The sequence below is a fragment of the Coloeus monedula genome (genome assembly GCF_965178545.1).
Source record: "Coloeus monedula genome assembly, chromosome: 8".
NCBI classification, from domain to species: Eukaryota; Metazoa; Chordata; class Aves; order Passeriformes; family Corvidae; genus Coloeus; species Coloeus monedula.
Genome location: NC_138788.1, coordinates 14,274,308 through 14,296,810, shown reverse-complemented (window position 1 = coordinate 14,296,810; position 22,503 = coordinate 14,274,308). Strand labels below are relative to the sequence as shown.

The window sequence follows — 22,503 nt, the reverse complement described above, 5'->3', positions numbered from 1 at the left end:
AGCACAAGACAAATCAGATAAATGTTTCAGGCATGAGAGTTGCTCCAGTCTTGCAGCCAAATGGCTGCCTGCTGAGCCAGCTCTACTGCCAAAGATCCACTATATCTGACCACAGGGAGGGGCAGCTTCAGGGCAGCATGATCTGGCAGACCAAGCTATGGACTAAGAAAAAAGGACTAAACTCAGCTTGACACTGATTTCTTCCACATCCTGCATGAAACCACAAAAGCAAATCTATGTGAACTCAAGCAGCCACAGCAATTACCTACTGCTCCCATTGACTTGAATATGTGTTCTCAAAGTACTTCAGTTTTACAGGATCTGCTTCAAAGATCGCTGTTGGCAGTGGAAAGACTCCCACTGTTGGCCACATTAATATGGACCATGCCATGCATTTCAGCCATAGATTTAAACATGCAGTGCAAAAAGAGACTAATGGTTTCCCATTACATGTATGTATGCAGCAGTATGTCTGTACTTCTGTGAGCATGCACATGCATTCTCCTCTGTAAGTACCATGTAAAATTGGGAAACACACTGTGCAACGTTTCTCTGTCTCCCAGAAACAAGGAGAAATAGTGGCAGTGCATAGGAATTTGACAGCAGAACAGTGATATTTGCCCATTTTATTTCCCCACTAAGTCACCATGAGGTAAGGGTTCCTTGCCTGTGCAGAAGTTCACAGGAACTGTCAGAAAGTTTTTTCAATGAGCTTGGCACTGGCACTGTATTTGAATACAGTTAGGACAGAGACACCAGTAGATGGAACTGGTGCTTGGCAGAAACACCAGGTAGAGCAGTTTGAAAGTTCTGAATGCAGAGATGCTTTGCTGGATCTCCGAGCTTGGACTTCTGTTGCCTTTACTGCCCAAATTAACAACAGGAATGACATAAGCAATAAGTGAGGTCTAGGATTGTGTATTTACTTTCCTCAGTAGATTTTTGAAAAATGGCAAAGATTCAATCACTCAGCAATATCTTAGAATGTGAACTAGGTGTTTTATTTACAAATGTCCATATAGAGTGTATGTAACACCATACCCCATTATTCTGTACTTTCCGCACGTTAAACTTATATGACAGGGAGGTCTGAGTTTAGGTTGATGACACCATGGAAGAGCAGTCACATCAATAACATTCTCACAATTTAAAGGAGCAAGATCCATTTTGTATAGGCCACACTTGGTACAAAGGAACTCACTTTGTATTTTATAGGATTTAAAAATAAAGATATAGTGATAATGGATGAAAAGAGACAATGTAACTTTTTTTAAAAGGTCTTCTAATAATTTCTACATATATAAAAATTTCTACATATATAAAAAAAGTCATAAAGAATCATGTCTTTAATACTACTGGCCCAGAACTCCTTGGGTTTTGTCCTATTAAGGGAAAAAAACCCCTTTGGTTACCATGCATGTGTACAGTACCTTTGAGTACACAAATAAGTATACAAAGTTTTGACAGGTCTATATACATATATATTTATATATCGTGCAATCAACCACTAGTAAACCTGATAGGAAAAGTACACTCATTCCTTACCTTCCTTGCTATTTAAAGAGAAAGAACTTGTTTATTTTTATTGCACTGTCAGTGATAATTTAAGAGCACTGCTATATTAAGAGCACTGCTTTTAACCTTTATTCTCTACAAATTTTTCAGTTCATTCAAGTCAATGAGAATTCTGTATGTGCAAGAGTATCAGAGAGATATGAGTAAGATGTTATTTTCTAAGCCACTGAAACTCACAAATTAGTTTTGGAAAAAATGTAGGCATGCTATAAAGATGATACTAACGATAAATGCTGGGGTTTTTATAGACATAATTATTGCAACAAACAGCTTTTTGGAAATGTAGGCAAATTGGAAATGATGAATCACAGTCATAACATTGCTCTTTTTTCTGGTAGTTTCTTAAACAGAAAAAACCACTTTCTATCACTATATATGACACAAACTACATGCTAAAATAATAGAAGTCTGCTAAATCCCATTTAAATTTTCAAACAGAAAATTGTGGACATGATACTAGAAAAATTGCAGATACCTGCAGTACTTAAATACTAAAGCTGGCAATTTTTGTTTATAATTATTTAACCTCCTGGAATATGAGCATTACTTAAGATATAAATCTGAACTGGTACATGCATTTTCATCAACTTTTACAACAACAGAAAAAGAACATATCTTTTCAGTGGTCATAACAGGCAGAATTAAGGGAGGATATTAAGTTCTAAAGTTGTTGCACAATTTCTTTGCTATGAAGACAAAACTTCATAAAACACCCCATTTCAAAATGTGTTTCTTATTAGGCAGTTTCATAAAAACAAAAGAAAAATACTGTATGATTTACTGATACGCATCAGATGAGTTTATCTCTTTTCTCTATTCAGGTTTAAGTACTTTAAAAACACATAGCTACAGACCTTTTTTTTGGTAGGATTTGCTAAACGACTTTTATTTTTGACAGCACTAGCAAAACTAAGTATCAAACCCTAAGATTTTAGGCAGCTCATATAATGTTCAAATTAAGAAATCAGTTATTGTCAAAAGCAGTGGTAACAAATGGGGACTTTATGACAAAAGCTTGATCCTGCCATTGGTGCTCCCTTCTTGTGTACAATGTTTTCAAGGTTTTGAACATAACTTGTGTACACAGGGTCATCCTCTTTAGAACTGTCCTCAAAATCAGATAACATAAGGAAAGTGTGTATGTTTCTGTGAATGCTTAACTCTGTTTTTTTTCAAGACAGTTGCTGATTAGACCAGAAAGTACTTTCCTGTGTTAGAAGAAATCTCCAGTTAAACAGAATCAATTTCATATTACTTGTCCCTCAACTAACATAAACAGAAACGTGCACACACAGCAGAAGGCACTGACAAGCTCTGTTCTGGGGTGCCACATGTACATGTAGTCATGCATGTGCAAGGAGATGAAAAGCACAAGAGAACAGCCATTAGAAGGACAGGGGAATAGAGGGGCTCTATACTTTTTGTGAAGAGACTGAGAAAACCTGGCTTGCTTAGTCCTACAGAATGAATGCTGAGAGAGGATATGATTGCAGTCTATTAATACATCCTGAGATAAACACCAGGGAGGGATAAGAGCTATTTCAGTGGAGCACAATGTTGGCAGGAAAACAAATGACTATAAAGTGGCCATGAGTTACACTTGTCCTAGAAACTGGAAGATTTCTAGTTAGGAGAGGATCGAGGTTCTGGAGCAGCTTCCCACACCAGCAGTAGCAAGGGCAAAACACTACAATGCTTCCCAAGTAAAACTTGATCAGTTTTCAAAAGGGGCTATATGAAACGGCTGCCTGCAACCATAGACTGCATGCGGTGAGAGAGCAGATGTTCCCCTGTCCTGTGTTCCTTTACTCATTGCTCCCGAGCTCACAGGACAGTCACAGAGTATGCCAATAGGAAGTCTTTCCATTTCCTGCTTCACAGAGAAATTGAAGACTTTACAAATGAAATCTGAAAAAAAATTATACATGATGCGCAATTTAAGAGAATTAGTGTTCCTACACAGCCCTTAATTATTCATATCTCCTGGATTTCTGTGCGTGTGTCTTCAATTTTCACTCACATGTTTAATCCCTAGTGCCTCAAACCATAAAAATACCTGTGAAATAAACAATGCATTACTGCTCCAACACTGACACATTCACTTGGGACCATCTGTGTGAGCTGCAGCTTGCACATACTGATTGTCAAGTGACCTGTTGCATGCATTTGGGTTCTCACACAGCACGGCAAAGCATAGCCACCCACCCCAGTCCAGCAGTTTCTCACTCTGCCACATATTTAGTAATTGGAGTTTCACTCCTCTTGTTAATTAATGTATGCTATTACAAGGTCTTATCTTTACATTCTTCTGTAACATGCTAAATTAAGTAGATACAACACAGAAGTCTATACCCCAGAGTACTTTTGATCTCCTAGTAAAGAAAATTTCATAGTTTTTTTCTAAAGAAAATTCTTAATCTAGATTAAAATAAGAACAAGTAAAAATATTTTCAAGTGCCACACCCAAGACTGCAAATGAACTTTAATTCCAGAGCTTTCATTAGAATTAATGAAAGATATACAGCAAAAGTAATAAGGTTAGTCTACGCATAACAGCAAGAGGAATACACTCAAAGCTCATCTGATGTTAGACTTGATTTCATGCTGACCTTGCTCTGCTGGCAGATGTTTTTCTGCCTGTGTTTTGGTTTATGAATGTCTGACATCCTCAACAGCAAATTAACTGTAGTTAGTTTTATGCAGATTAATTCTGCTGAAAGTCACACAATAAGAGGAGAGGAGGTTAAAGTCATAATGATGTGGATGCTGGTAATGTCCACATCTGTGTTTTTAGAGTATTGGCAGCATTTTAATTTCCTTGGGACTCTACATAGGATGTTGCTGAAATTGCGAAAGTTTAAGCCAGCAACACAACTGCATCCAGCTGAAGCTTGGGAAAATTAAGAAACCTGGTACACTGTGGCTTGGGAGCCTCAGGGAAAAAAAAATAAATTGCAGACTGGCAAGTGGTTTTAGTGCACACTGCTTTATACCTCTTTTCAAAGGAAATAAATATTGCCAGCTTTGCCACTACAGAAAAGTTCTAGGAGTCAAAGACCATCACATTTTGTGAAGTAAAGCAAACATCTTCTATAAGACAAAAAGATTTTGCACCTGGAGCCTGTGTTACTGCAACACTGATTCAAAATTCTCTTCGAATGTAACAATTTCTTCTCCTTTAGCATATGTAACTTTTTATATTAACTGCCCTTGCCAAACTGACTACATAGAGTGCTTCCTGATAGAAAATTACAGAGTAACCATTTTTGAAGTTACCAGAATCTACTCACTCGTGTGCCTAGATTAATGTCTTCTGTAATACTTACGAGGCAAATGAAATAGTCTACTTTGTCCATCAGCTTTGTGATAAAGAATAGATTAAAAGAACACATGGCTAGCTTGGCACTTTGTCAAGATACTTCTTCAGTGTTACTCAATCTAAAGTACTTCAGTCAAATTCTGTGTTGCTAAATCGAGGAATAAAGAAAATCTTGATGAAGATTTTTTCAGAATATATATTCCTTACCTGGGGGCAGTCTTTGATGTAGTGTCCCTTGTTAAAGCAGAGGTGGCACAGGTAGTTAGGAGGTGGCCTCTTGCTGGGTTTTCTGGCTTCTGAAGAAAGGGATAGGTCAGAGAAATGCTCAGTGAGGGAGCTTAACCCGTCCACGATGTTATTAAGCGAGCCATAAGGTGATGCACTCTTGTAGAGACTGCTGCTCAGAGCCTGCAAAAGAAAACAAATAAGTCACATGCAACATAGTACTGTATTAAGGATTGTTCTGAAGGAGATCAGAATAGGGGATGGATAAAAATAGCAGGAAAAAAAAGTGATTTTTTTTTCTTAGGAACACAGCTGCATATTCAAGGGGAGCAATATACAAGCTATTAATAAAGAGGTTTCACAAAGGCAGTGCAATGGAGCTGGTCACCCCACTGCTGAGGAAACTATTGAGCTTGCCATGGTTCTCTTAGTCCAACCTTTTCATTAAGCAATGATGGCTTTCTTGTGTTTGACCATAATGCATTCATAGCACAGTTGGATTATGCAGGCAAAAAGCCCAAAGAACAACTCACAAACCAGAACCCTTTTGTGTCCAAAACTACTTACGCAAAGAATATTGAAGTCAGGGAAAGGAAAAGAACACCAAGAAAAATGTAAAGTAACTTTTTATTTCCAATATGGTTAATCAGACAGTCAACACAGAGTCCCATGTTCAAATAATAACAAGAAGCATTGAGATCTACATCTGCTTTGGATTGTCTAAGGGGGAACCTGCTGTGATTTAAACATTTCCTGATAAACAGTAAATACCCAGGTTTTGTACTTCACCTCAACAGGATCTTCCCTCTCCCAATCTGCAAATCAAAATCAGTAACTCCTAATTTGCTATTCAGTAGTTTTAGAACAGCAGGAAACCCATCAACACCTAAATTAGGTATTCTCCGTAATGGAGATAACAAGGATTAATTCACTTTAACCTCTTAAAGTTCAAAAGAAACTGCATAGTGGAGTTCAAAAAGTAAATAAAAACTCTTTAAAAAATTAACATCATAGTGAATCACTGTAGAAATAGGACCAACTATTGACTGTCCTTTCCATCCTCACATGATGGGACACATCTCACATAGTGTTTCCACCTTAGGTCATTACATGCTATGCTCATGTAATTCTGGCATCAGAGAATTACTGCTGGCTTAGGGGAAAGTAAGGTAAGAATAGGTCCAATCTGTGCCTCTGTGCCTTAATTCTATTGAATTCAAATATTTCAAAGGGGTCTTCATATGTGTTTTCATATGTTTATACATGCTATATACATTTTGAGGACATGCACTGAAATTGATTTAGAGTTTGTGAAATAAATCTGAAATCAAATTTCTTTCAGAGATCTCAAACATTCAGGGTGTCTCCACAGTGAGTGTTTTCTGGGTGACAGTCGCATGCCAAAAAAATCGTATTAAAGCTCTAGGGACAAGCACCTGGGTGAGACCCAACTAGCCCTGAATCCCATCCCACCACAGATGGTATACACTGTACAGAAACAGTCAGCCTCATAATCTGCTTCACCCACTTGCACTATAGTCAAACACAACATGCTGAGCTCCACTGACCCCTCTTGCAAAGCTGAAGCTGGTGCACAGCAGCAGGATCAATTCAAGGGGCCCCAGAATGGAATCTGATCTCACATGGGACTTCACATATGTCCTGGCACTAAAACATCCTGTGTAGCACAGTTCTGTGCTCGTGCAAGATGATGTGGCTGAGAGGAGAAACAGCCACTTTGTTTCAGGGGTTAAAGCCATAGATTTTAAAAGGAAAAGGTATTTCAAAAACTAAAAAAAATATTTTAGCTGCTTTAGACATCAAGCAACCAAAGATACCTCCAGTGGTCACTGGAATTTATTTTCTAGGATTTATTGGATGCTATTGGAATGAGAAATTCTTGGCATCAAATTTTTAAAAGGAAGGGGAAGTGCTGTGGATGCCAAAATAGTATTAATTAAGGGTCTTCAAGAAGTTCTTGTCTCCCTAGGAGCCACTTTCTCTTACACACACTTGGAAAAATATAAAATACTTCTTTTTAAGAGATCCTCTTGCCAAGAGATTCTTAAAGTACTTCACCTGTATTACACACATCAGTAACTTTGCAAATTCCTTATTATCTGATTTTATAGAAGGGTGAAAGTATGGACACAAAACATGTGAAGTCACAAATTCTTTACCTATTGCCAAAATCTGGAATATCTTCTGAGGATGTAGAGTAACTCCTGCTCATCAGGAGGTTGCTATTTTTGCCCCCAGGGCCAACTCAGTAACAAACCAAAACATATCTATCTGCTGCCTACAGCGGGCTTTGAGTTGGACATAGAGCATGCAGTGGTGACTGTTTTCTTTCCTACACATCCTTTACACTGAGCTATTGCCCTCACTAAAAGGGAGCAATTTGGAACCACAGCTGGATGTTATGTAAGTCACTCCTCCACCAACCCTTCCTGGCACGCTTCAGGTCAATACTGAAAAACAAGGTGGCTCACTCTGGCAGCAAACCTTCACAAAGTTTTGTTTCAACCGTGGCAGCCAGAAGCTGTGTCAGAAGCTAGGATCCCATCAGACTGTGGGCTGCACTGACACTAAATCATAACCTTAGCAGCTACCAGTGGTTCTGTGGCCGAAGTGTGGCACATGGCTCTAGAAGTGGCCACCTGGTTCAGCCAGCAATACATGCCACAGTTGGTCACGGCACAACATCCAGTCCACACATGGCACCATGAAACACTTCCCTATAATCATCTTGAGGCCCAGTGTTAAAAAAGGAAGAAACAAATATAACATCCCAGAAGATGACAGTATAGGAGAAGATGGACATTGCTGATGTCACTGGTACTTTAAGGAACAGTGCATTCCTTTGGAAAATGCCTAGAGGATCCCAAGGTGCAGCCCATCCCTCCGGGTAGTCAGGCAAACTGATTCAGCTGTTCCTGCCAATATGACCTGGAAAATGGTCTTAAATCTGTTTGACTCCAAGTCAATGTGAAAAACACATCAATCTGGTACTTGAAAGCTGCTATAAAGAGCACCAGCACAAATGGTGCTACATCCTGTTTCTAGCTCTGGAAATCTCCAGTTCTTCAGAAGGAGATGAGGAAATAAGCCATTCCCAAAAGCCAAGTTATATAATAAGGGTGATAATGGGAAAGTTCATCTTGGCCACTGGAATCAAATAGTGAAAGCTTAGGGCTTGTAATGAATGTGATGAAATGGTGATTGACTCCATTTTGTCATTGTAAAAGACAAGGGGTGAATGAATATTGCTGAGATACATAAAACAGTTTTGTTTTGTTGGTTTTTTTTTTCCTTTCTGGGGCACTCAATTGAGCAGAACAGCAATTCAGCCCTTACTAAGTGTTTGCACTGCTGCAAAGGGGATTTTTAAGACGGGTTTTGAATAAAAACTTTGAATTAGCTTCACACCAAAAGGGGATGTCCAGGGGGGTGATTAGAGTGCCAGGGAGAATGTCGATGGTCTCAGACAGAAAATAGAGAGGAAGAAAGAAATGCATTCTGACTCACTCTGGTCTCAAGTGTATTAGTACTCATCTGGGAGGTGGCAGGGAGACTGCTCCTCTCATGAATTTCACCAAAAGCAATGACTGCTCTGTGTTCACAATGCACCACTAGCAAAGCACACTTATTTCTTTAAAAGATAGAGACAATAGTACCTCTCAAATAGAGTCTCATTTTGAGCTTGAACAGGATAGAAAGGACTTGGCACTGAAAGAGTTAGTGCTCTCAAGGCGCCCGAAAGACCACATTGCATGTCCTAATTACAAGGCTCATCAGCCCAGCTGCAATGAATTCAGGATTTCCTTATCTTGCCTTACTGGGGGGATGGGGAACCTGGTGGTAAAACTTAGAAACTGCCTTGGTGGGAGGTTGGAGCTGATACTGTAAGTTTGTCTGTTTGTTTGTTTCCTTCCTATGAAACTCGTTGATTTAATTGAATATGAATCAAACTGAAAGTCTTGTATTGTATTTTCCAGAGGTAACCTTTCTGCCGGGTAGATCTTTAAACTGTATCTGTTGGTGGTGTTGGGAAGCAAAGTTTCCTTTGTTATTTGTTTGCTCAGTGTTTCCAGTTAAAGGGCACATAACTGTAAGGTTGCAGTGTAGTCCTTTGTGAAAGAGGCAGCTATTGTCTTCTACGGCTTCCTCACTCTGATTTCCAGTTGGCTACCATACGTGAGTGATTCAAGAGTTCCAGTATTTAACTCACCTCTGAGAAATTCCTATTTAAGTGAATGATTGGCAAATGCTCTTGATTCCCCTGGCTGGGTCCCTGCCTTTCGAAACATCTCTTGGGATTGATGTGTCAAGAGACAGAAAAGGAAACACCAAAACACTGAATTTATTTCTTCAGCTTCTTTTTTAGCAATGGTATAACGCTGAGAAAAAAGACAACTGTTGGGAATATGCAATGAAACATTTAAGCAAATAAGTGGCAAGTCTTACTTTCCAAATTTCCCTTTGGTATGTATGGCTACTTCACCTGTAAAGGTATTTTTATAACAGGGACCAGAAAACACAGAGAGCACAAAAGCCTCTCAGTTATCACATTTAAGTCTGAGCCTCTACCAGATCAGCTGTTATTAATAAGCAATGGCAACCTGTTTACGTGGGAATGGTATCTTCTTAGTAGGCATGGACTGGAAAAGTAGAGGAATATCTGGAAAAACCAGTTTCTGCCCTAAGTTCAGTTTGTGGCTGCTGGACCCTTAAGGCAGTGATAAAGAGGTACATATCCACCAGTTACCTGAAGCTAGAATGACTTGTGCTGGTTGATGGAGGCTGTATCTGGACTGTGCATATGTACCTGGATTAGTGTCTGATGCCCTCGAAGTTAGTATGACTTGTGCTCATGGGTCTCTCCACATTTGTTGTAGTTGAGCATACTGAAGTGAGGTAGGTCCTGCAGCACTTCAATACTCCTACAATCTAGTCCAGTCATCAATGCTGCCACAACATGAAATAGTCTGAATAACTGAAAAGCAACGAGCAAAGAATTTTTGATGACATTTTTTTTGCTTTAGTATGCTGCTGACCTAATAAAGCAGTCTTAACAGACAGAGTTAAGTTTAAGTCAATAGATGCCATGGCTCTTTGAAGTCTGTAGGAAAAGGGAATTTGGTTGCCCTGTCATCAGTATGGAAAAAGTAAGGTTTTCATAGGCTGTAAATTGTAAATGTTTTCCAGCCTATATGATGGTCACCAGGCTAGCCATGCTAATTATTAGCCCTGCACTGAAATGTCAAAAGGTGCTAAAGTTATCAGCTTGGATTTTCACAGAGATAAGAACTGAGTGGTCCCTGTGCTGTGTCATGGATAAAACAGTAGGACAGAAAAGTCATTGCCCTCGCTCAGTTGCTATTTTCATGTTGGAGGAGAGGGAAACCTGAGCTACCCAAACAGTGTATGTGTAATACACGAAACTTAACCTGAGGGCCTATGGCTGTCTTATTTGCTAGTGTCCTAAGCCTTGCTTTTGACGTGGGCTTTATCCGTGGGGCCACGCAATACGTGTGAAAGCACAACAGTTGCACCAGAAGACAACCATGTTTGGAGAAGAGCACTTAAAATCTGTGGCTTCTCTGTGCTTCAGCTCTTTGTAAGTGGTCAAAACAGTTCCCTGGTTTTGTCCCCAAAGAAAACATCAAATGCCAAATCACAGAACAGAACCATGGAATTGTTTAGATTGGAAAAGACCTTTAAGATCATCATCAATGTTTATGGCCAATTCCAAAGCCTTCTGAAAACAGAGGGATTAAATGAAAATACTGTAATAAATTCAGTTGTATTAATTTGAGCCAGAAGAAATAGAGAAGTTTAATTACCAAGGCTGAACTGGAAAACCTCAAAAACTGCTCCTGTACGGCTTATGTCTGCTTTAGCTCCTCTGATAAATTGGATACTTTTACAAAAAAAACAGCTTAAGAGTTTGTTCAGTAACATTTTATCATTGGAAAACTGAAAGCCAAGCTCATCACTCAGAGAAGAAAATGTTTGCCTGGAGGAAGAAAAAAAAAGACTCAGGCTTCTGTTTCCTTCTGAAGTCAACTTTTAAGTCAGCTGTCAAAAAATCTGGTCTTTGGCCTGACTTTAGTAAAATCTGAATTACTCAAGTTCTCATATAAAACCACAGAGAAATGTAGATTAGCCAAGTAAACCTTAACACATTCCTGGTTAGTTAGACTAGCCAAGTATACTTTAATTCATCCTTCTTCTGTGGGGGGTTTTAGGCAAATACATGTTTATGTTAAACTGCTAACACTAATGTCTACTTCTGAATATTTTCAGATAGATGGCACTAGGCCTTTCCTTCTGCAGAAACAGTATCTTAGAGACAACTATGAATGCAGGGTGACCTGCTAGTGGTTATGAAGTGAGTCATTGAAGGGCAATGAATCTTTAATCCAGCAGATAGATCTCTCTAATCCAGTTATTCCAAATCTGACAGCTCAGCTGGCTGTGGCTTCTCAGGTTGTAATTGCTGAGACTCTGCAGCACAGTAAGTGGGTCCAACATACTCCTCTGTGCATGACTCGTGTGTACCTTCAATCACAGCAAGGCTGGACAGCAACACATGCCACCACCTTGCCTTGCTTTAGATCTGCTGGTCTTTAACACCTGGATTCAAAGCTTTCAATGAGTTTCACAGATCTTAAAAAAATCCTACCTTCTATGTACTATACAGTGGTAAAGTTACTCTGACAGTTCAAGAATTGCTCAGTCACCACCTCCAGGCTTGCTGGAGCTCAGGCAGGCCTTTTAGCTTTCTGCTAGTAGTGTGATCCTCCTTATTTCAGCCTCAGGGGAGGGTTTGCTGTGGATATCAGGGAGGATACTCATTTTACACAATGTACAGGGACCTCACAAAAGGCCTTTAAAGGCAGATGCGGGAGAGCACAGAGATTTTCTGGTCAGAGGTGTGCAGTCTTGAAGGAATTTTCTAAATCTTGCACCAAGCTCTGCAGGGTTCCTTTTCATCTACTGAATGCTCACTGATGTTAAAGAGAAGCTCTAACACATGAGCACTATATTAGGGACAACGGAGACCATTCACATTGCAGATTACTTTAACACATCCCCACAGGAGCCCTGGATTCCCAGGCTGTCCCCTGTCTCCCTGCAGCCAGGTCTCCCTGACCTTTGGGGAGAGGCTGTGGGGAGGGCCCCTGCCAGGCCCCTCCGTCCCACAGCCACCTCGCTCTGCCCCAAACAAGTCCCTTTGGTCGAGACAGGGTTCTCCGGCGAGGAGGAGGTTGTGAAGGCTGTATAGCATGAAGTGAGGGGAGAAACGGATGGACATGTTTTGATCCCTGCACTTTCTGTTAACATCTCTGCTTCCTGCAGGAAATCTTGTCTCAATCTGACCTGCAGTCTGAAAAACAAGAGTCGAGTTTCCTCTCATTTGGTAGGTCTTTTGACACTCCAAATGCAAGAAAAATAACACCCGGAAATAGATATGTGCCTGTTCAAGACACACTTAGGAAAGCATTTACCTCCTGCGCAGCTCTTGCATGATGAAAGGTTTTGCTAAGAAATGTCCATTTTGGGTTAAACAGAACTCTAAGTCTGAGACAGTTTTGTTTATATCATTTACATTCAGTAATGCCTTCTTGGCACAGAAACTTCTGCGATGGCTGCCAAAGTTTAAAAGAGGCAAAGCTAAGGTCGCTGTCAGAGGTAGAAACAATACATCATCTGCCCAGAATGGGCCCCTCGCAATGCGCTGAGGGCCTCAGTTCCTGCACTCACGGGAAGACAAAAACTTTTATTAAATTGAATATAGTGAGGAAAATAAATTATTTCTATGTACTAAATGACAGGCTGGAATTTCATTTTGTGACTCCAGCTTTTAGATAGTTTTATCTACATTTAAAGCTAGCCTCTTAATCAACTGTGATACCGCACAGCTTGAAGTGTGATCTGAGCAAGCAAACCTAAAACATCACAATCTGCTTCAGATAAATTATAAAATAACAGTTGAGTAATCTGGTTTCCAAGTAGGTTTGAGGCTCTTTTTTCTCCCCAAGCTGGGACTGTTAGAGGAATGGATCTATTATTCTACTAATTTCAGTCGCAATGTATGTTGAAAAAGGATGATTATATAAGAACACCTCTGTATTTCAAGGATCAGTGATGCTCAAACCCTCTTAAAAACTCTTGCTAGTCCTCCATTTTCAGGATGCAATGGCTGTACAGTAGATGCTTTGCTTTCCTTTCAACCGCAAGTATGCACAGCCCTAATAACTACTTACAAATAGTTGCCTAGCAGGTTCTCTTAGTGTGAAGAAATATAGGCTGCAACTCCCCTGCAAAAATCACTGAGATACGTGGAACTCCTAGAAGCAAGAGAAATCTATGAGAGCAAGCTGATCCCCTTGAAGTGTTTGCTTTGATGGCAGTTAGCTGGATGAGATGTAAATACAGATTTCCAGGTACCCACAATCCTTCTGTATAGGGTATTGCACTTGTGTTCATTGAAAAGAGACACCAAATCCTGGCACATGCAGGGAGTAGGTGTGGGTGGTCATTTAATGTAGCAGGAATTTATTTCTGCTTTGCATATGAGCTCAAGTCCTGGATCATGAGGGCATTTGCTAATCTTCAAACTATATTTATCGAAACACAAAATGTGTTTCTTAAGAAACAAGTTTGGAAGACCAGGCAGCAGTTCTCCCATCAGCAGCAGCAGATGAAAGAGCTAAGAAAAAGGGTCTACAAGAGGCTCCTTAAAACTCCTCTTAGTCAAAGTATTGGACTTGTTACTATTTGCTTGCACCAAAACATATGACAGAAAGTAATGGGCTAGGCTTGTGACATGTTAAAACCCACCAAAGCTCCCCACAGCTGTGCTGGCCTGGCTAGACAATGAAAGACATGGAGAAAGCCCAGGACTTGTAACCCTGCATTTATTCTGCTTTCCTCAAGTGAATCTCTCTATAATTTTAGATTCTGCTCTAAGTAGATCACAAACTGTTTGCTATGGTTCTGAGAATAAGAACTGACCTGCAGGAAAAATTAAGTGATCCAAATTTTTACACTTACGAAATACTGTCTGTCTGAATTATGTCAGGATTACTGTAAGATTTGAATAGCTTTTTAAAATTTAATTAGCTGCTTTGATCTATTATAATTACTCTGGAACCCACACAGAACCCAAGTAAACCATGGGGAAAAGACTTATATTCTCCCTATTTAATTTAATCATTTCATTGTGGCTTTCTAAAAGAGAAGAAGCATTTCCAGAGGATAGCAAAATGGGCATCAGGCTGTTAGCAATTTTTCTGGGGAAAAGCAACTGGGGATAAGTACAGGTATTAATTGAGACATTTCATTAATCTGTTCAGAAAATGGAAGGTGATACCCAGTATCAGTTTTTAGGTAGCACTTATATGTATGCATCTAATTTGGGTAACAGGACACAGTTGCTTTTGTTTCTATGCAAATACACATTATCAGTATTGTATGATTTAGCTTTGTAATATCTGTGCTTGCACCTTTTGACAACTGCACTGTGTCATTATTTTTCATGCTTCTTAAAGAAGCATGGAAAAGATTCTCTGATCTTAGATTTAAATTTCACTTAAATCATGTTTCAGAGCCCTTTTATGGTGCACTTAAACTCTGATCTGGAAAACTTTCCTCTGTGTTAATCCTCACCTAGTACCTGTCAGTAAAATTCAATCTTTTCTTTTAGTTGTCAATTACCAAAGTAACAATTACCAACATTGCTACAAGTTGTTTGTTATCTATCTTGTACAAGTACATAAAACCCCCAAACAAAACAACAAAACCGAAAAGGCCTGGGTGGAGCTGAAGAGGGGGATTGGCTTTGGGATAAGAGCAGTTTAGTCCACATCTTGGTCATGTAATTCATTCCATACACTTCACAAATTAATATATTGGTTCAAGTCAGACTTGGTTGTCTGATCATTTGTGCAGTTCACTGGAGAAATATCTTCCTTTTCTGTTCTGAATAACTGAGTCTGTGTCTGCAGAGCAAAAGAGGAGTGGATGAAAAATCATTACCCAACACACAGTTACATCACCCCTTTGTTTGGGTGCTTTGGCATGGAAGACACTGTAAACGCATAAAATAACTCTAAATGAAAGCTCTGTGTATAAAATATAATTGCAACAAGAATTCTACATCCTTTTGCCTCCAATTATAGGTTGGTGTGTTTTACTTTTCTATATACTGCCTGGCAAGTTTTTTTTCAAGATATGAATGCATTTATGAGGCAGAAAAAGCATGCCAGTGCTTCTCTCAATGAGGCATTTGCATAGATACAAAATCCCAAGTGATTTAGAAGTTGGCAATGATTTTCAGCTAATCAGGAATAACAGATATAATTGGTCTATCTTCTATTGCCAGATTTTTCTTTTCAACCTATCAAAAATAAATCAATAGTAAAGCAGAAAGCACATATCCCTCTTCTTGAAGACTTGATTTACTTTCAGCAATTAATATTTTAGCTCTTGCCAGCTTTCCAAGCATGGTTCTGATTTTGATGTGAAAGCAAGTAGCTGCAGACTACTATGGTGGATAATACTTTCATTGTAAATGGACTAAAGCCCAGGTGTAAGTCATGTTTGAATTAGTTAAAGCTGGAGGTAGGGCAGGTGTGCTGCAGAGCTACAGCAGCATTTGTTGGAGGCAGGGGCAGTTTGTGGGTAAGGAAGCAACACAAGAGGTTTTGGCTGTTGGAGTAAATTCAACACGTTTTCTTCTTATTTCTGGGAACTTTCTGCTGTTCTTAGTCAGGTAAGGAAGTCAGAGTAAAAGCAACATAATTGTATTTAGAACACTTTCTTTAGTCAAACAAATTTGGCTCTTGTGCATTTCCTCCTGCAATCAAAATGCTATTTTAGTAATTCAGTCTAAGTGTCAAGAGTAAGAAGAGTATCTACTACATGCAGTACCGTGCACTTATAAAAACACACAGAAACAAAACACTTAATCCTGGACAACTGAGAAGCCTAAAGCCATACCTAGGTGATACAAATGGAAGAGTGTAATTTGGATGATAATCTGAATTTCACACTTTTTATACAAGATAGAGATCTTATTTTCAGACTCCACTTCCTATAGTACATTCACATGTGGGGTTTCTATTTCCCTGGCAAATGTGGGTGTTTTCCAAAGACTACGGAAGCAGCAAAGCAGGAGGCCATATCTGCAGAGATAAGAACAGGGAGCAAAAGAGAATGCTTGTAGACATAAACCCCTGAATTTTTGCATTTTAAAGCGTATGTCCCACTGGAATTGGGAACGGAATAGTTGTTAGCTCAAATACCTGTAACAGGATCTAAGATTTTGAGACCAGTGTACAGTGGGCTGTGAAAGCTGCACTTTGTGTGCTGAGGCAGTATCATCAAAAGGGCTCTGGAGCTTGGCTGTGTGGGAGGACAGAGGCTGGTGTTGCCAAGATTGCCAAATGCATGTTGTCCTCTGATTAACATAAGAGGTTCAGTTCCCTGGAATCTCTTACGAGGACTGATGTGAGAATTGACATTTAACTTCCTGAAAAGCATTTTGAAATTACTTGTCTGGCACTTCAAGTAGCCACAAAATATCTGTAGCACACAATCATCCTGAGGCAGAGAGCACAAGCTCCTGCAACACAGGAATTGTTGTGCTAGTGTCTTTTCAATAAAATTTAGTGAAGGACAAGGGCACTCCAATGTTGGTACTTACACAAAGAATAGTGAGAAAAAATTAGGAAATCAATCAAATAAGAACCGTTATTATTAAAGGACACTTCCAGGTACCATAGGCTGTGCTACTCTGTCAATAACTATGCTGAATAAGAGGAGGTAATACTGTGGCTGTTTAGTCTGTAGCTGAGAAAGCAAGAAGTCCTCACTTGAGTGCCTAGCACATTAAGCCCCCTGTGGATCAAAAACATGCTCTCTGTTAGAATAACTAATAATGTTACACAAAATTAAACAAATTGGACATGTTTTGGAGCATATGGCAATTTCTGCTAATCTGCATCTCTGTTGTGTTTGCCCTCAGACCATATTGGTTGTGAGCAGCCTCTTAAAAGGCATTTTGTTCTCTCTTTTACATCTTTTAATCATGGCTGTTCTTAGAGATATTACACTTAATTTAGGGGGCCAATGGCCTGATCTGGTATAGTAATCCTTGTATTCTTCTGATACTATGAGAATGGAGATTTTTTTTTTTTTAAATCTTACTATTATCCTCCAAATTACTTCATCTAGGCCAAATAACAGATCTTTCTTCATAAAGTATCAGGCTAGTGTGTATCCCTCTAATTATATGAAAGACAGATGAACAACAAGTTTGTCTGATATAAAACATTTTTTGTAGAACTGCCGATTTCCTTCCCTACGTTTTTGTTCTTCCAGTGTTTCATCAGATTTTGTTGTTAGTTTATGAATGCTTCTTTGGGAAGCTACCTAATCTGTCCCAGTGCTTCAGATCTGCTTCTATTTCACAGGGATTTGAATGTTATTTTCTACAGCACTCTGTAAACTTTTTAAACTCTACACATTTTTCTTTCCAAGCAAGTGATCCATACTTCACTGTAGCAAACTGAACTAGCTTGTGTGTTCTCACTCCCAGTTAGTTCCTCTCTTGCCTATAAGGACTGGATCTGGAAGTCTCCAAGTTGAAAATGGTGATTATTTTCTCATCTAGTATATGCAGTTATTTGTGCTTAAATAAAATCTGGTTTAGATCCAGAACATGGCTGCCATAGAGGTTTCTAGAAGGAATTTTGCTCTTGAAAGACACAGAAAGTAGAGAAAAAAGTTTAACTATCATAATACGACAATTTTTAGTTACTGCTTGCTGTCTCTTCTTGACCAAAGACAGCATTGACCTGGTAGGATGCCTCTTGTTAGTGTAGAAAAATACCTTATGACTCTCTTGCCCCCTTATTCTAGGTTTTTCAATTATAGCCCTCAATGACAAAGCCACAGATACCTGGCTGTGTCTCAAAAGCATTAAATTCCATGTAACCAGCCCCACAACAAAGCCTCAAATACTTGGCTGTGATGGATGGTGTTATAATGAGGGTGGAGCTCAGTTCAATGGCCAATTTATTGCATCTTAATGGTCTAACATGCTTTTATTTCATATCTAGGACAACAAATGCTGCCATAAAGTTTGGTTTAAAGCAGGTCTGTTTTGCAAAATGAGTCTTGCATACGGAACAAAACACTCATTGTTACTTTACTGTTTAAACCTTTATTATTGCCTTTTTTCCCTTGGTACAATGGGCTTTTATGCACCAAACAGCTGTGTTCATCATGTTTATTTAGAAGGCATCCATTGTAGTGGAAAAAGTCTGGAGGACAAAAATCTTGAAGTACAAGACTACTCTGTGGGTGCTGGCACTTTTTTTTTTTTCTGTCCTGTTCCTTTGGTCAGTATGCAAGTCACATACACAGGCACTGCCATGCAGACTTGCAAACCCTGTATAATAGCAACTTTTCACAAGTGCTGTCTCTTATTCCAAGTGTTCTTCTCCAGAAATTTTCAATTGCAAGGCAACATACAGGACACACAACTATTTTACACCCTATGATCCTATCATTTCTCAATCTGTTGCTATTTTGGACCCTCATTAGGTCACTTTCCAAATATTGTGTACAGCTATGTGTCAATCATTGTCACAGCTCGGCTCCAGGCTAAGCCAACCCAGGACAAAACCATGAGGAAAAAAAAAATGCCAACCAAAGCAAGCACTGTGTAGAAAACAGTCAACAGTTTAACTGTGGAAAGCTATGTGTTGTTCCAAAGATAGCATAAGCCCACTTGCTGCAAAAACAGCATACAGTGCTAACGCTCTCCAAAATAATTTTACGCGGTTAAAATATGTAGTGTATACCCAATGGCATCTGCAAATAAACAGATGTTAGAATCTCAAGAATTAAGAGCATGACATTGTCGGAAACTCTTGGGCGACTCCTGCCAAAAAGCAGTCTAGTTTCCAGTTTCTGGAAAGAACAGAGCATCTAACATATTGATAGAACTTCTTTTGAGCAACAGTATCTCTAGCACCTTCTACACCCTTGAATGAAAGCTGCTGTATAAGCAGGCAGTGTTACCCTGGGAAATGGAAGGGTTTCCTACTTCCTTCAGGGTATATCCAGAAGGGCAGAGGCATTCCCATGCCATATGAGATGGCTGTGCTCCTTTCTCTCTTTTCAAGTTACCATGTATTAAGACACAGTTCAGGTAAATACTGGAAACACAGAAGTGTCTCTCCATCAGTCACATAGGCAATGCTATTGTCAAAGGCTGGAAAACAAATGGGAACAATCTAACATCCTTCATCTTTTAAAATATTAAAATATCAGTATAGAATGAAATGGCTTCTTATTTCGTGAGTGGTGAATGCTCTTGGCTTTCTACAGAGCTGACATTCTCAGTTGCTGCTGCTGTTCATGTGCCTCAGGAAACTGTAACGAGGTTAACAAGAGCAGAATAAAGGTACAGCTTGTGGATGATAGGAATCCACACAGAAATGCAGTGAAGGTGACTTCTGGGATCTGAAAAGCACAGCCAGGGGAAGGCTGCACAGGGGCTGACTGCTTGGAGCTAGGGCAGACACAGGGGCCTGAGGAAAGCCTGGCATACCAGGGAAATGATTTTCCAGAAGAAAGAAGTAAAGTTTGGGGGGGGAAATGGAAAGAACTATAAGCCAAGTGGAAAGGGAGTGTGACAAAAGGATTAGCCCCTACTTGCACAGAGCATAGTAGAAGCCGAAAATGAACTCGGGGAACTGTCAGGAAGAGAAAACTGTTTCTCAGAGACTGCTTCAAAGGCTTCCTGAATGCAGTCTCCACTTACTTGTTTCTTCCTTTTTCTCCCAAAAAGAAAAAGGACCTGCTGTGAGCAGAATGTATTCCGACTTGAACAAACATGGGCCTGAACAGAGTCCCAGTCTGGAATCCATGCAGGCCAAACTCCTGGAGTCTTGCTGCTACCTGGGTGCCATAAAGCTTGTACACCAAGGAGGAAGGGGCAAAATCTACAATTTGTCATCAACAGGTAGGTAGCTAATAGTTTAAATTGCACTGCCTGCTAATCTTTTTGCAAAATCAATGTGCTTGTTAGGGCTATATGTTGTTAAACTGCCTATGTCATGCTTAATAAGACTTAATCAGGTTGAATGGGTTTTGAACTACATACTCTCAAAAATAGTGCCCATTTTGAGACTGGATGTGCTTTGTTAAATTCTTAAAGAAGGAAGAATTTCTAATTATAGGAAAAAGCATGTGTCTATATAACTCTGCCTCTTAACTGTTAGCAGCTCTAATATGAGAGCAGTTGGGGAATTTGATTTGGTTTTAATTAATAACTCCATACCTTTTCTGACAGAACAGGAAGGTGTATTTTGACTGAGGATACATTTTAAGTCGATGTTTAACATAAAGGTGCTGGAAGGACTTTGAAATGTCATTCCATAGGAAGTGCCAGAGCAGGTTGGGATGTATAGTCCATCTAACCCCCATCAAACAGAGATGCTGTTGAATACCTCTGGCAAGAGTCCCACAGTAGGGTGCCAAACTGTAGTTGGATCATTTCTGGAATTTCTGGAGAGGCTGGGAGCTGTGGTGTGTGAGGTGCCACCTTGCAGTATCTCCACACATGTGAAATCCCTCCAATGCAGAAGTGCTTGACCTCAACAACTTCCTGTGACAGGGAGTTCCACAGCGAATTGTCTTTGCATACCCTAGTTTTTTAGCTTCCTTCCCTTTGGTTTCATTTAGTCTTGTTCTTGCGGTACGAAACGTGCACAAAACTTTTTTCGCTGTTTTTATCACGTTCCTGTTTATATCTCTCACTTTCAAATAGTGCCTGCCTTTGATCTCTCATAAGCTATATGTATTCTTGTACCAAGCTTTTTAAGTAACACTTGGGGGGGGGGCAAAAAACGGGGGGGGGCCGGAGGGGGGGTGGTGGTGGCGGCGGTGGTATTTTTACACGTTATGACGGATGTAGCACTTTTTGCGTGTCCTGCTCTCCGTCCCTCCGGCCGCGCACGGGAAATCGGTGTAACCATTGACCAGACTGTCAACACGGGCGCCCCGCGCCGCTGGCGGGCGGCGGGAGGAGGCGGCGGCTGCGCCAATGCCGCGGCGGCGCCTCGCCCCGGCCCGTTAGCGGCACGGGCAGCGAGGGAGCGCCCGGCGGGAAGGGGGCGGCCGGGCAGGAGCACAAGGAGCCTGCGCGGGCGGCCGAGCCGCCCCGGCGTGCGCGGCGGGGAGCGGGGCTGCCCCGCGTCGGGCGGGCTCGGTCCCGGCCCGGGGAAAGGGGCAGGAGGCTCCCGAGGCATCATGGCGGTTGTGGCCCGGGGGGGCCGGGGGCTCCGCGCCGGGCGGCGCGGCGGACTCACCTCGCTCCGCTGGAGCTGGAAGAAGCTGTTGAGATAGCTGGAGCTGAGTGAGGAGCCCAGCTCCGGGGTGCTCTTGGTGTAGCCGAGGTCGGGGTGCTGGGACGAGGAGGGCTCGGGTCTGAAGGCATCGAAGGCGCTGGCCTGGTGCGTGTCTTGCAGCGAGAGATAGACCCAGTTGAGGAGCTGGGCGGGCTGGTACACGGACGCGGCGCTAGTGTCGATGGTTGACAACAAGCTCATCTTTCCCCACGGCTCTGCCGGCGCGGCTGGCCCCGCGGTGCCGGTCCCCCTCCCCGCGCTCCGGCAGTGCCGCTCTCCCGTCCCTGCCCGCGGCGCTTCCTCCTGGCCGCCCGGAGGAGAGGACGGGCCGGGGGCTCGCTGCCGCGCCCCGCGCCGCTCTCGCTCCCCTAAGGCCGGCGGCGCCCGCGCAGCCCCAGCGCTCCGCGCAGCACGGGCATCGCTGCCGCCGCCCGCGGGCTCCGCAAGAAACTTTGTGCGCGCTCCGTCCCGCCCGGCCGGTGCCTGCCCCGCTATCTGTCTTTATTCCCACTCCCGCAGGCAGCGGCGGGGAGGGGCTGCCGGCGCTCCGGCGGCGGCGCCGCGCCCCCATAGGCCTCCCGGCCGCCGCGGGGGTGCAGGGGCGTCCCGGCGCCGCTCCGCCCCCGCCCTGCCCGCCTGAGCGCGGCGAGAGGAGCGTGTGCGGCGGAGGTCCCTGGGCTGCTGGCCGCGGGTGTCCCCGGACCGCTGGCCACTCGCCCGCCTGGGTCGCGCCGGCTCCCTCGCTAGCTCCCCGGCCTTCCTTTTCTTCCTTCCTGAAGATTTTTGCACTAAACACGCTCAAAGCCCTCCCGAGGGCTCTTCGCTGGGCCCTTTTGGGCTTGTTTTTAACTCGACAAATTCCGCTCGGCTCTCGTCAGCCCGCCCTCTCTTTTCACTCTCATTTCTGTTTCTTGCTGGTGCTGGGAGTTCATTGCAATCTGAGGTTCCTTC

General features: G+C 41.7%; 1 protein-coding gene across 2 annotated transcripts in view; it reads right to left on the bottom strand.

Moving 5' to 3' along the window:
• The window catches only part of ZCCHC24 (zinc finger CCHC-type containing 24), a 108,553-nt gene extending 86,448 nt beyond the window's left edge, over positions 1–22,105 (bottom strand). Inside the window, exons 1-2 of one of the 2 annotated variants that reach the window (XM_082285757.1) lie at positions 21,514–22,105; positions 5,102–5,302 (exon numbers count right to left, since the gene is read on the bottom strand). In XM_082285757.1, the coding sequence (XP_082141883.1) occupies positions 5,102–5,302; positions 21,514–21,753 (441 nt within the window). In that variant the 5' untranslated portion in view covers positions 21,754–22,105. The remainder of the gene's footprint in view (positions 1–5,101; positions 5,303–21,513) is intronic. The other variant, XM_082285756.1, reaches the window with a different exon arrangement.
• Positions 22,106–22,503: the final 398 nt, after the last annotated feature.